Raw genomic sequence first — 15,121 nt, forward strand, 5'->3', positions numbered from 1 at the left:
CATATTGAGGATTTCTAGGAGCAAAAGAAACATGTTTAAGTGGTTGTTTCTTTTTTAAGGGAATGTCCTCTCCAAAAATCTGAGAAGACGCAGACCCAAGACAGTAGTTGAGAACTGTAGTAGGAACTTCTTCCCCAACTAAAAGCTGAGGAACTGCCGTAGGCCCCTCAGAAAAAAATCAATTGCAGTTCCCCTGAACATTTGAGATGGACAACTGCAAAGCCTCATTGGACATCACAGGCCAGTTGGTACATCACAGGCTTTCAATATGGTTGCGGTAGCGGAATCCAACAACACAGCTGGGTGAGCCTCCAGGTTTGTAACAACCTCAGGAGAAACACCTGGCAGAGGCTGGACAGCAGAAGATTCCAGTCATGCCTTTCTCACCTTCTTCTTCCCTGACGGCTGACGCTCAGGGCAGGAGATTCCATCAGTTGTATCTTTAACAAGAAGCTTAAGACACTGGTTCTCAAGATACAAGGAAAGGGAAGAAAGTCTACTGTGAACGGTTTTCAGAATGAATGCCTGAAAAACAGAACAAGATGTATGGTCATGAGATGCTCCTAGACAAAAAAGATACTTATCTTGGCAGTCTTTATGGGGAATCTGTCTCCCACACTGGCATTTATCCTTCCTGGACAACATTAATCCCAAGGAGCACAAAAAAGCAAGAGAAAACAAAAAAACCCAACGGGCACTTATCTGCACTGCAAACAGCTGTAGGTAATCAATGAAGAATGAAAATGCATTCAACTCGCAAAACGGATGCAGGTAAACAGACTGACAGTGAAAAGATACATTTGAACTGGTGGCAAAGAAGTTCTGTTTAAGGTAAGCCTGAGCATCACCTTTATGCCCTATGGTATGCAAGGAGCATTTGAGTCATGTTCAGGCATACCTTTAAATGCAACAGGAAGTCTTTAGTATACTGGCTGGATGACGGGCTTCCAAGGCAGGGAATCCTGAATGTTAAGAATACTGCAGCACTGAAGGCAAGGACATATTGAGAGCTATGGAACTTCCATCCGTTTTGCCATTTATCCATCCATGAATATGCATTGCTAAGATAAGTACCTATGTTTTTTCTGTTATGTGTTTATTATGCCCTGCAGTTCTTTGAAATGTAATCCTGTTTACATCTTTAGTTTAATTTGGTGAATTAGAAAAACATTTACAATACTCATTTACAACAATTATTTCTTATATAGCTCTTGATTACCTATCTTTCTTTATTCTTCAGTTTTAATGCATAGGTCATCAAATACATTATACCACTATACAGCTGCAAAGAGTGCATTGTGAAATCCTGCAAACAAAGATATAGTATTGTAATTCTACTTTACTGTATCATAAGCAGGTCACTGTTCCTGCAGATGTACCATAAGCTATCATCAGTCTTTATAAAAGTATGCATGTCATTGGTTTCCATTGTTATCACTGGGTCTATAATCTTTGGCGCTGATAATTTCTTGTCTTTGTAATGTAAATATATAGAGATATATTTGTAGTTACAATTTGTATCAGTCTTTTGGAGTTATTGTCCTGGGTATCTGCTGATAAGGGGTTTTCCACTCAGTCGGACTTTCCCGATAAACAAAAGCAAAAGTAAATAAATAAAAATTAATAAATAAAATGAGGCTGTCAGCTTTATAGCTGTTTTCCACTGAAACTGAAACTGGCATAAATCCAAATTTGACATTGTTCTCTAGCAGCATAACTTGTGAAACAGCCAAGTTGGCCTTTTTTCAGAATGTGTTGGCACATGTTTCAAGTTCTATTTTCTGTTTCTATAAATCAGCATGTCTTCAGACTGAGAATGAGAATAATAAAGTCTGGAGACTTGGATCAAAGTCTCTGGTTAATTATTTATTTATATTTGTTTACCAGAACAGTACATTTATTTATATTTGTTTACCAGAACAGTGCATTTATTTATTTATTTATTTATTTATTTATTTATTTATATTTGTTTACCAGAACAGTGCATTAATTTATTTATTTGTTTGTTTATATGTGTTTACCAGAACAGTGCATTTATTTATGTATTTATTTAATTTATTTAATTAATGTATTTATTTATATTTGTTTACCAGAACAGTGCATTTATTTATTTGTTTATTTATATTTGTTTACCAGAACAGTGCATTGATCAATATTGACCAATTTCAGGCTCAGCCCGGGTTTAATACAAAAACATTTCACAAACAAAAGTACAGAAATGTAAGCAATAACAGAGTAGTTAGTTCAAGCAAGCACAGTGCAATGTACAGTCAAAGAGAGTATGATGTTCGATATATACATTTATTTGTAAAGTGGGTCAATCTTCAGTGAATCTTGAGAGTGGAGAAGAGACTCCGAAAAGAGGTAGGTCAGGTGGTAAGTCCTGTGTTGAAACAGCAGTATCTGACTTGTTTGAAGAAGTGCTTTTTGAGTTGCATTCTGAATTTGGATTAAGCGATGATTTCTGTTTTGTTGTTGAGGATAGCTTGCCAAAGCGTTGGTGCCTGAGAGGAGAATGCATGTGCAGTGCTGTGGAGTTTGGTTCTAGGGGTAATGAGAGTTGGTGTGGCTTGTGAGTAGTGTCTCAGGTTGTATGAGGAGGTTTTTTCATGAAGTCTAACTGAAAGAGGAGTAAATGTGTGGAGCTGGTGTAGTTTGTAGAGTTGGGATCCTAAAAGTAAATTTGATCATTTCTTTATGGGTAGCCATTTGGCTTTTTCTAGGGTGATACAGTGATGCTCATGAAGAGGTGTTGCCATTAGAGATATTCTGGAAGGTGGTAATGTTTTTTTTAGAGGCAGAAGCAACAATTCTACATGGGAATGTCAGAGCAAAAGCCCCTTGTGGAAGGAAGTGCAGACAACTTGCCCTATGCAAAAATGGGATGACATTTCAAACCACTCTTTAAACTACTTTTTCCCTTTCCATAGTTCCACTTTATATGTAGATTTTACATTTACATGTTGTGTTCTGCTTCCATTTTGTACAGGAACATTTCATATTTTTCTATTTCACATTTAGTGTAACAAATGTAAACTTATTTAGTAAGACAGACATTCTGAAAAATATGAATTAAGTCAGTGTTTGAAATATACTGAAATTTATAGAAACAGTACTTTACAACAGTGGTATAAATTTGACTAATTAAGAGATATTGAATGACTACAACAACATGTTTTGAAAACTAGTTGAGTTGCAACAAACTACAGGATTCTTTTACTTATAGGTTCATAGGTAGGTTCATAAGTAGGTACTAGGCTATCGGCCCTGGGGCCTAAGTAAGCCTAGCCAACAAGGTTCCCTGGCTTACGCCACCCAAGAAAGTTATTTTCCTGTGCCCCTGTCGAGCAGAGCCACAGAAGTGATCCCTGGGGTGTATTTCCTGTTTCCCATCCACTCATCAAGATTTTTCTTGAAGAGTGCTAGTGAGGAACTTTGCTTGACATAGATGGGTAGCTTGTTTCAGTGTATGGGAAGTCTTTGGGACAGAAATCTATCCCTCCAGCATGTCCTGTTTATTGTGGTGACAAGGTTTAGATCCCTAGAGCGTGTAGCTCAGAGGGATTGGGATTTCTTTAGGTGTAGCATGTCCAACAGCTCTGGGTTTGACATAGCTTTATATGTTAGGCAGAGATCACCTCGGAGTAGGCAATATGCTACGGAGTAAAGCTGGAGTTTTTTGAGATGGTCTGCGTAGGGCATCTGTTTAAGGCCAGTAACCCTCTTTGTGAGGTACTTCTGTGGCCTTTCCAGTTGTTGTAGATGTCTTGTGAGGTACATACCAAAAGGGGCATTGTACTCTATAATCGGTCTAATGAGTGACGAGTAGAGGGGAACAATGACCTGGATGAGGAACCTTTTGTGATGAGGTGTGCCATGCAGAAGTATTTCCTGACTACTGTGGCAATGTGATTAACAAAGGAGAGACAACTGTCCACCTGTGTCCCAAGGTCTCTTATCACACTTTCGGTGTTAAGTAGATTACCACCTATGTGATAGCTCATGGGTACAGAGTTTTTACCAAAGGGGGTGACAATGCACTTTTTGCCATTGAGCTTGAGGTCATCACCAGGCATCTGTCTCAGTGAGGCCCTTTTGTAGGATGTCCACATCGTTAGGAGTTTCTATTATGACTCCGAGTTTGCAGTCATCTGCGAACTGCGTTATCCAAAGACCTTCTGTGTTAGCCTGTACTTCAGAAAAGCAGATACCAAACAAGAGAGGACCCAGGACTGAACCCTGTGGTACTCCACTTGTCACTGGTCTGAAGTCGGATTTGGAGTCTGCTACTTTCACAGTATGGGTTCTGTCAGTGAGCCAGATGCCAACCCATCTTATGACATCTGTCTGTTAAGGATGTGAGAAGTTCAGGAATTATATTGATGTGTTTTCATACAGAAGTATTTCAAGTTAACTAAAATAGAGACAATAACACATTAGAAGTTTAGGTTTCATGAGTTGTGTTTCACTGAGATCTACTCAGTTAAAATGTAGGGGAATCATATTTAATGCCTGAACTTAGCCAGACTTTTCAGTATTACTGCTGTTGGTAGGTCAAAAGCTAAGATCCACATTTGCACTGTGTTTGTATAGGCTGGCAGATAAAGAATATTAAAACTGTTTTTATATCAGCTCATTGCCAGGAGAAGGAGACATGAGAAGCATCAGCCTTCATTACAGCTTAGGAGGTGGCAGCTCTGGAGGATAATAAGATGATCCTTTATGAAGTTACAAGTCAATGTCAGGCAGATGGTAATGGAGCAGAAGGCCAGCCATTAGCAAAACCTGCCTCAGAAAGCATGCTGGTAAAATGGATTCCTTCTTCCAGAATGTGCTGCCCACTCTTCCTAAAGTTATGAGGAAGTTAAGTCATGTGTATCATCACCAGTTGATGATGGGTGGGACAGGAGAGATACAACCTGGCAATCACCATGCGGAGAAATGTAAGTAAATCAGTGCTGTCCTTCCTCTATTGAAGCTTCATCACACACACACACACACACACACACACACACACACACACACACACACACACACACACACACACACACACACACACATACACACATACACACACACTCTCTCTCTCTGAGTATACAAGTCCCTACATAAAACAGTAGGTCATTGAACTTGGGCTCAGAAAGGGTTTTCTCACCACACTTCATACTGGTAGAGACTCACAAGCTTTTGTAGAGCTAATTTTTCACAGGTTCTTTCATACTAGGTGGAATGATATGAATGGTGCAGACACTGGACACTTGCTCACTGTTCAATGCCAGCTGAAATTTGTCCTTGCAAATATAGAAGCACATGCTTAATGAATTTGGTTATATTTCCAATCTAGGCCTTGTGTTTGCCTCAGACAACTGGGGTGCCCAGCATGACAGCCAACATACACATGTTATTCAGTCATTATTTCATCAGTTTAAAGAGCTTAAGCCATCCATGCAGGAGGTGAGGGCATAACACTGTGTACTTATCACTCAGTATACTCAAGGAAAGGGGATTCCGAAGGTTCTGAGGTTCTTTTATCAGGTATAGTAAAATATCCCTTCCCTATGGCTTCCCATTGAAAACACATTCCTTGAAGATATGGGTTCATTATGAAGGGGCCTGTTGCCCCTCTACCTTCATCCCAGACATGGCTGAACATATCATGTGGAGAAGGAGAAGGATCCCTGAGTCACCATTCCTTGTTTTATTTTTCTACTTGTAAAACCAAATGTTCAAATTTCAGCTTACACACAGGAAATATTAATACAGGACATGCTGAACAAAGAACATGATGCATTCTATACTGTTTGGAGGGGTTTACATACGTTTGTGTGAATGACATTCTGTTGGCTGCAATGTGCCAAACATCAGAATGTTGAGCAGACAAACATTTGTGAACCAGATAGTTGACTACACTTAATACGAATAAACTACTGCATTCACATAAGTGTAAGTCGACTATCTGCACGGAGATCGCGGTACAGTGGGGAGTGGAAATTTATCCACATCCCCACTGTAGTGCAAACTCAGAGTTAGAATATATAAGTGGGAGGGGTGCAGCCCCCCGCATGGGGGTTGCAGGGGGGCAAGCCCCCTGCAAAAACGTGATTTGTTGTATAGGAGTCTGATTTACATCAGTACCTATATGGCTATCTCGTGGTGGTTTTGACAACAATGTCGAGTCAAATGCATCAAGCATTTGGTTCAACATTGTCACCGTTTTGTTTCATTTCGGTATTACTATTTGTTTTTCAAACGGAAAATGTTTTTCCGTGCGAAGAAACAATAGTAAACCGTTTGGAGGCATATAGATTCAGCTCCCTGTGGTCCCAGAAAAGAGACTATTCTCAATATGCCCCATTGGAGTAGAGTGACATCTTTACTAATCATTCCAGGAGAGATTTATTTATTTATTTGTTCATATATGTATTTATTTATTTTTGTTACAGTATAGGTCACAGAGACTACAGCACCTTTTCAGCTTCCTATTATATTAGAAGTCAAAAAGCTTTAGACAATATAGAAAGGAAGTTGCTCTTGTCTGACACATTGGGCCTTAGGTCCCTTAACCATCTTTCTTACCTGTTGGTGATTCCTGGCAAGCAGACTGTAGAAGAGCCCTTGCAATGACATTTTCAGTGGACTTTCATATTCCCCACTGCTGTTTTAAGTATGCTGATCTTGTGGCAATGCCATTTGTGGCAAAATCTCTGTAGCTGAATCAACTCATATATCCCCAAAGTATTTTCAGAAATCTTTCTCCTATACTTGACTTCTGCTAGATTTCAGATTATGCCAGGAAATCTAAAAAAAAAATGACAAAGTGTATACTATAAAATGGACAAACAAGATTTATATGAACATGATCTCATCTGTAAGTACTGCAAGTTGCATCTCAATTAACAATATATTCAGTTAAACTCAGTTAACTAAAACTATGTTAGAAGGGACATGGAAATTAAGATGTCTTCTGTACAGGCACTGCTGTTCAAGTCTGATAAAATTATAATTCCCAGCAGACAAGACAGGAAATATTGAATAATATTTATGAGTTTCATCTAATCATCCATCTTTCCATCCATTCATCTATCCATCCACCAATTCATCGTCCCCTTTTCCCATTTTTACACATGGACTCAGCATGTCACCTCAACAGTGACCATCTTCTAAAGCCAGTGTTCACATCACCGTGATGATAAATATAAATAAAGGGCACAATGTATATTGTTTTGGCCAAAGATGTCTGAGCAAACATAAATTCTTATTTGAAACTGTGAACTATGTATTTAGCAAGAAATTAAAATAGAAAAGAAAAAATAATTCTACATGAAATTTTGGGACTGCCATGGCATAATGTGAGGAGTGATCTAGATGTATTACTGGTAGAGTACCCAACATTTTCATCTCAAAGGTACATCAGGTTCTTCATCAATTAATACAGCTAAATCATATTTTCACCTCACTGTATACCAGAAGAAACAGTTTCTGATGGTCCACAGTTCAGTAATGCAGAATTCCAAACATTTTCCCACTTGTAGAAATTCACACACACACACCATATTGAGCCCACACTGTCTATAATGTAATGAATAAGCAAAAGATCAACATAGGCTTTGGAAACTGTATTACAGAAATGTTAAACTACTTACTCATGTGACTGCTGTCTTTTTTTGCTTGAATGTAGAACTACTACTTTAAAAGAACAAGGACTTTCATCCTCTGGACTACTGACAGACACTGGTCTTAAGTCTAAATTTCTTACCCTTGTATGCATTGCTACAGACACAATGTACAATGATATGTGAAAAGCTGAAATAACAAGCAAACCAGAAGGCCTGGTATGTCAAAAGTGTAAAGAACTTTGATACTCTAAAAAATAACTATTTAATGATGAGAATGACAAATAATGTCAAAACATTCAAAAGGGTTTGTAATAACAAAATAATGTCTTAAAAGTACAGGTGCTGCTGATAAGATGAGGTTGTAACTCATACAAGGTAACGATTCTTAAATATACAGAAAGAACATTGGACCCGACCCAGTTAGGCTTCGTCAAGGGAAGATCATGCCTTTTGAACTTGGTCGATTTCTTCGAAACAGTCACCAAGGCCATTTATTTTGGGAAAGGCAGTCCATACAGCCTACCTTGACCTTGCAAAGGCTTTCGACACAATACCCCACTCGGGTATTGTAGAAAAACTTACCAGCTTAAATGTAAACCCATATGTCACAAGATGGGTTGCAAACTGGCTTAAGGACAGAACCCACATGGTTAGAGTTGCTGGCGCTATGTCAGACTCCAAGCCGGTCACAAGTGGTGTCCCACAGGGCTCGGTCCTTGGCCCCCTATTGTTTGGCATCTACTTCTCAGAAGTACAGGCCAACATGGGAGGACTTTGGCTGACAAAGTTTGCAGATGACTGCAAACTGGGCGCCATAGTGGAAAGTGCATCGGACACGGATATCCTTCAGAAGGGACTAACGGAAACAGATAGCTGGTGCCAGAGCCATGGCCTGAAGTTAAACGCCAAAAAATGTATAGTCATACCCTTCAAGAAAAACAAGGTAACCCCAAGCTACCATATAGGTGGCAATCCACTAAGCACAGAAGAGGTTATCAGGGACCTGGGGACCCAGGTTGACAGTGGCCTTTCTTTTGACACTCACGTTGCTAAAGTGGTTAGAAAGACCTTCTACATTGCCCACCTGATCATGAAGGGATTCACATCCAGATCTAGTGAGGTCATTGTTCCCTTGTACTCTTCACTTATCAGACCAATGATCGAGTACAATGCCCCATTCGGGATGTATCTCACCCGACATCTGCAGCAATTGGAGAGACCCCAAAAGTTCCTCACCAAAAGGATAAAGGGACTCCAAAATCTGTCATATGCTGCCAGATTGAAGAAACTCCAGCTCTATTCAGTCGCATACCATCTGCTCAGAGGTGACATGAGCCTGACATACAAGGTCATGTCCAACCCGGAATTAATGGACATGCTCCACCTCAAAAAATCCAAATCCACCAAAACCACTAGAGCAAGCGACTTAAACCTTAGCACAGACATAAATAGGACGTGCTGGAGGGATAGATTTATCACTCAGAGACTCCCTATGCTGTGGAATAAAATCCCGGTCCATGTGAGGCAGAGCACCTCGCTGGCTCTGTGCAAGAGAAATCTTGACCTGTGGATGGGAGATCGTAGGTTTACCCCGGGAATCATCTCTGTGTCACTGCTGGACAGAGGCACAACAAACTAATGGGCACAGTATTTTTTCATATAAGGGGTGGCGTAAGCCAGAAAAATTTGGGCTAGGCTTATAAATGCCTTAGGGCAGATAGCCTAGTATAAACCTATGAACCTATGAACAGAAAGCACTTGACCTGAATGCCTAGGACAATTCCAAAAGACAAACAATGACTTTTCATGATTTACTAGAAAATCTGAGCCTGTGGTGCTCTTAAAGATTTCAAAGGATACCTTAGTTTCCTTACCATCTCTCAGGCTTCTACAGAATAGACACTGAAAAAACACCATGCTTTGTCAAGAAGTTGTAATGAGTGTGATTTGAATTCAGGAAAGTCAATTTTTATTATTGTAAAGAAGGTGTGAAACCATAAAACTAACATGACTATGACGAATTTGTGACTGATAAATCACAAATATCTGCTTACATTATGATGTCAAAGGCTTATATAGAAACCTCTAGATTTTATGACTGTGTCAGATAATAAAACTAAAAAGAGATGGTTCATAGGTAGGTACTAGGCTATTGGACCTAGGGCCTATATAAGCCTAGCCAAAAAGGTACCCTGGCTTTCACCACCCAAGAAAATTATTTTCCTGTGCCCCTGTCGAGCAGAGCCAAGTGATCCCTGGGGTGAATTTCCTATTTCCCATCCAATCATCAAGATTTTTCTTGAAGAGCGCTAATGTGAAGCTTTGTTTGAATTTGCTATTCATTCAAATGTTGTTGATACCCTTTTGAATATGCGTTCTTCCTGTAATGACATGAAATAATAGAATGGTATTGTTTAGCTATTGATCTCTTAATGTTATAAGTAAATCATAGCACATTTTACATTTATACAGTAAGGGGGATGTCATAGATAATTAGATACTATATCTTTAAGACGGGATGTAGCTGTTAGCTTTGAAGTCTGTCATGTGATCCCTTCCCTTCAGTGAGGGTATCTGAAGTAAACCTTGAGGAGGGTTGCATATCTTGGTGTCTTTTAGTTAAACCTATTCTGACTACACATCTTATAAGTGCACACGATACTACCTTTAATTCTTTGTCCTATATATAGGGTTCATACAGTGCCTCACAGATAGTAGGTACATGTTGCAAAAGTATTGTGAAGCTGTCTGAAATTCTAAAAATGTACAGCACAAGCAGCTTGAGTAAAGATACTATTTAGAACTTTTTTAAATGCTTGGAAGTGAATTGGGTCAGTCAAGACCACTGGTTATTTTTGCTGTATATCTCATTTCTTTCTCATATCATTTGAAAAGATAAATATGACATGAGAAGTATGTATTGTATTATAACACATTTCAGGGAAAGTGAACAAAGTGCAAAAGGATTAATGTGTAGTTTGGAGTAGTATTATATACTGCAGTATATTCTGTGCTGGTTTACATGTTTTGGCCAAACAGCTTCAATAAGATGATGCTTATTGGAACCAACTTGCTAGTACTATGACATGAGCCATTTGCTTAATAACTTTTAATTATGGATTACAACTATCTCATCTTGTTCTGCATATGTACACAGTCTTGGATAAGTATGTAAGTTTCTGTAACCACAAATAGCAAAGGTCTACAGCTGCATCAGTAGGCTGTTCATAAAAGTACTTCTCGCATCTCTGAGTATCAGCTAGATGCAGATCTCACTGAGAAATATACTGGAGTGATACGTCTAACACAGGAAATGTCCCTAGTCATCTGTTCTAGAACATTGTATCAGAGATTCGTCTCATAATGAGCACCTTTGTGTTATGCTTAAGTGTTGTTAGAGATTTCATATATTCTAAATGCATTCTGCGCTGTATCATATTCTGTAAGAGAAAATGACTTTCAGCTGTAAGATGTTTTAAATATGTACTGTATCACTGACTTTATTGGTTCTAACTCTGTTTACAGACTAAGTCAATCACAGAATGAAAAGAGAACAATTGCAAATGTATCTGCAGATGGCAAAACCTTAAGTCTCACTGAACCCTTAAACTACACACATACAGCTGTATCTGTCCCACTGCCTGATGGCACTGTGTTTGAAGGCAGGGCTGAGGTTGGCCTCCTAACAAGAAACATTCTGATACGAGGCTCTACTAATGTAGAATGGAGTGACACAATATCAGCCTGCCCAGAAGGATTTGATCCAGGTAAGACAAAATCATTTAATAGGTGCTCATTTGTGTGTGTGTGTGTATATATATATTTAGTAGTTAAATATTCCAGTTAACAAAAATATATATGCATTTGGTGCATATAAAATACTACAGTAATACTCCCAGTCTGTATTTGGATACTTATGTCACCCATTATTATGTTATTTTATTTATTTATTATTTATTTATAGTTTGTTTGCCAGGATAGTCCATTGGGCCACGAAGAGTCCGTTTTCAATGGAGTCCTGGGTAGAAAAGTTCCAGAAAATTATAAATTACAGATTTAACATAAGAGTAAGTTATTAGAGAAATGTAATGTGCACAAATGAAGCAAAATTGAACAAACAGAAAAACACATATTAGTAGAGTGCACATATTAGCACAATGCAATCATAGCCGACCTTAGGCATAAGACAACTAGGCGGCCGCCTAGGGCGCCGCTCTAGTAGAGGCACCTTTCCAGTATTTTTTTGGTGTAGGTAGACCAGGATGGGGGCACTGGGTGGTGTGGTGGGGGGCGCTGTGGAGCCTTTTTGCCTAGGGCACCAGTTGACCTAAGGCCACTCCTGAATGCAATAAGAGTAATATTTACAAACAGTCAAAGTTTTTAACAGTTTAACATATTAGCACAATGCAGTAACAGAAACAGTCTAATTTTTTAACAGTTATGCTAATTCATGAAGTTAATTTCTAGGCTAATGAACTGTACCATTCAAGATCTATTTGGTTGGTGCATTTTAAAGGTGGTGGCAAGAGAGGGACAGAGGGGGGGGGGGTGAAAATAAGTTTGTGTGCTTGGACAAGTTGAGTATAGATGAGGTAACTGGACAGCCAATTAATTTGGTGTAGGGCAGTGCAGTGATGGGAAGTGGACCTATGGCCAATTGCAAATTTTGTTATTTTATTATAGTAAGAGAAGAGTTTAGTCTTAAGGGAGGATTGCAGGTTAGTAAGGATAGAGGCAACATACAGGAGGGATGGGATAAAGTAAGTGTGGGTGAGGGTGAACCTAGTGGAGGGAGAGGATGTAACGATTGTGGTGGTAAAGCATGCCTATTTTTTGTGTGTTTTTTGATATTTACTTGTAGATTATTATCAAACTTTAGCTGGTCGTCGATCAGGGCTCCTAGTAGTTTAGCATTAGAGACTATTTTGAGAGGAGTATTATTTTGACTGGTGACTGAGAATGAGGTTTTATCTAGAGTGGTGGTTTTGGAAACAGTAAATATCATGAGTTTAGTTTTAGTAGCATTGAGTGCTAGATCATTGTCCATCATCCATTGCTCAGTGGAGGAGAAAACATCTTGGGATAATTTAACTAGGATGGGTAGAGAAGAGGCAGAGCAGATTATTGTTGAATCATCAGCATATTGGTCAAGGTTGGCATTTGGGATGGCTTGGTAGAAATTGTTTATGAATATATTGAATAGAAGGGGGCCTAAAATTGAACCCTGGGGGACACCTGTGGGAGTATTGAGAAAAGGGGAGGTGGCTTTTTTCCATCTGACTGCTTGTTGCCTGTTTGAGAGGTAACTGGTAAACCAGTTAATAGAGGAGTGGGATAGATTTAGTTTGGAGAGTTTAGTGAAAAGAAGGTTATGAGAGAAAGTGTCGAATGCCTTAGAGAGGTCAAGGAGGAGAGTGGACATGATGTGGCCAGTGTCACAGGCTTTATTAATGGTTTCTAGGAAGGAGAGAAGAGCTGTGGTAGTGTTGTGGCCGGGTCTGAAAACTTGTTGAGTAGGGGTTAGAAACTGGTTGTTTATGAGGTAAGGTAGAAGTTGTAGATGAATGCATTTTTCGAGAAGTTTAGAAATAGGGGATAAGATAGTAATAGGTTGAAAGTTTGTGATATTATTGTTATTACCAGCTTTATGGAGTGGAATAATAAAGACTTTTTTCCAGAGCTGGGGAACTTGGCATTCAGTAGTAGATCGATTTATAAGAATGCAGATGGAAGAGCTATGCTTTCTGAGGCAACTTTTAAGAAATATGAGGGCATATCATCATGGGCATTGGAGCTGGGTTTCAATGTTAGTGGAAGTTTTTTTATGAGCCAGGATCCAAGCAAAGACAATTTTTTGTTTAAGAAACAGTCAGAATTGACCAAGGACTGCTCTGAAGCTGTAAGTAATTTCTTAGCCATTTCCCAGGTGGAAGAACAGGACAACTTTGTATCAGTAGGCTATAGTTCATCAAATATTTGGTTCACTCTTGACTTTTAGTAAAGATGTCACTCTGTGGCATGCAGAAGAAGCTGTATCATTATTGTTATTGTCAACAGTGACATAGAATATTAGAATTACTTACAACCAGATAAAAGTAAGACAAAAAGACCTGCTGACATATAGGTACCCCATTCACTGTATGCAGTGGTTTATAAAACACTCAGAATTGTATCTTTTTATCCAAAATGTGATATTACCATTATCAAATCAGGAGGCAACAATGGAACGTTGGTTAGAATTGTTGTTTCACACTGCTTGTTTCTCCACTTTGGCTCTCATATAGAGTACATTCTGTGCAAATGTACATTTCCTCTTAATGCCCTTTTAGGACTTTTCCAAGTTCTCTATTTAAACATCCATATCCCAAAGACATAGTCTGAATATTTGATTCTGCAAATTGCCCATAGGTGTACATGCTGTGTATGAGTGACTGTGTCTGTGCATTCTATGAGAGATTGCCAGCCTATCCAGATAAGGGTTCTCTCTGATATGCACCTATTAACCGGGAGTGTGGCATAGCGGCTGCAGTGGTGCAGCGGTTACGTTGCCACCTCACAGCAAAAGGTTCTCCAGTTCAGTCCTCAGCTGGGGTGCCTTCTGTGTGAAGTCTGCATGTCCTGATCCCAAAGACATGCTGTAGGTGGACTGGACACTCTAAACTGGCCCTAGGCATAAGTGCGTGCATGTATGTTCCTTCTGTGGAAGGTTGGGCACCGGTCTGGCAATTTGACACTGTAAAATTCCAATGCCAATCATGAGTGGACAGGTGATCCGCTGTCTTGACCCCTAACCGGGAAAAGCTGAAAGAAGAAGAAGAAGAATCAGGGGTTTGGCAAGGAAATTCCATTTTGTACTCACAAGCTCTTACTTCCACCCCTCTTGGAAACCTATCACTTAAAAATGGACACCTCTCAAAATGCTGTCCCTCAAACAGTTAATAAATGTAAGTAACATATTTCACTGTTCCCCCTAAAACTATTAAAAATATTGTTTGTAGATTAGCAATATTGCTCATGTTGCTAAAGGGGTTCATTTAGACAGTTGTAGACATAATATGACCTGAAAAAAACATGTTTATATGATGGTCAGAAAAAACTCTGAGCCAGATAAACAGATGAACAGGAAATAAACAAATTATTAAACCACACTTTAAGTTGTAAGCAAGCATATATGCACTGTAATGCCCTAAAAGAATAATAATACCTCTAAACTGACATTTTTTTTAATTCACAGTCTCAGCATTAAAGGATTACAACCTTTTTTTTCTCTTGTACAGTTTCATCTAAGGATTTTATTAAAGCTATTGATTGTGTGACTAGTGCCAAACAAGTGGATTGTTTTACTGAATTTCTGATTCTGTTATTAACTTAGGTGGAGACCTTCAGCACAGGAAAGGAAGGGGTGTTATTCATTTTAGAGGGAATACACACCACAAACATCAGGTCACTTGGGCTACAGCCTGATCTGAATACAACCTTAACTGCCATCTTTATTTCTACTACTC

General features: G+C 39.0%; 1 protein-coding gene across 1 annotated transcript in view; it reads left to right on the plus strand.

The window, feature by feature from the left end:
* PKHD1L1 (PKHD1 like 1) overlaps positions 1–15,121 on the plus strand; it is a 1,597,738-nt gene that overhangs the window by 1,200,817 nt on the left and 381,800 nt on the right. Inside the window, exon 50 of the mRNA XM_044066249.1 lies at positions 11,142–11,383. Within this exon, the coding sequence (XP_043922184.1) occupies positions 11,142–11,383 (242 nt within the window). The remainder of the gene's footprint in view (positions 1–11,141; positions 11,384–15,121) is intronic.

The sequence above is a fragment of the Protopterus annectens genome, chromosome 3.part1 (assembly GCF_019279795.1).
Source record: "Protopterus annectens isolate FY-2018-M chromosome 3.part1, PAN1.0, whole genome shotgun sequence".
Taxonomy (NCBI): Eukaryota; Metazoa; Chordata; order Ceratodontiformes; family Protopteridae; genus Protopterus; species Protopterus annectens.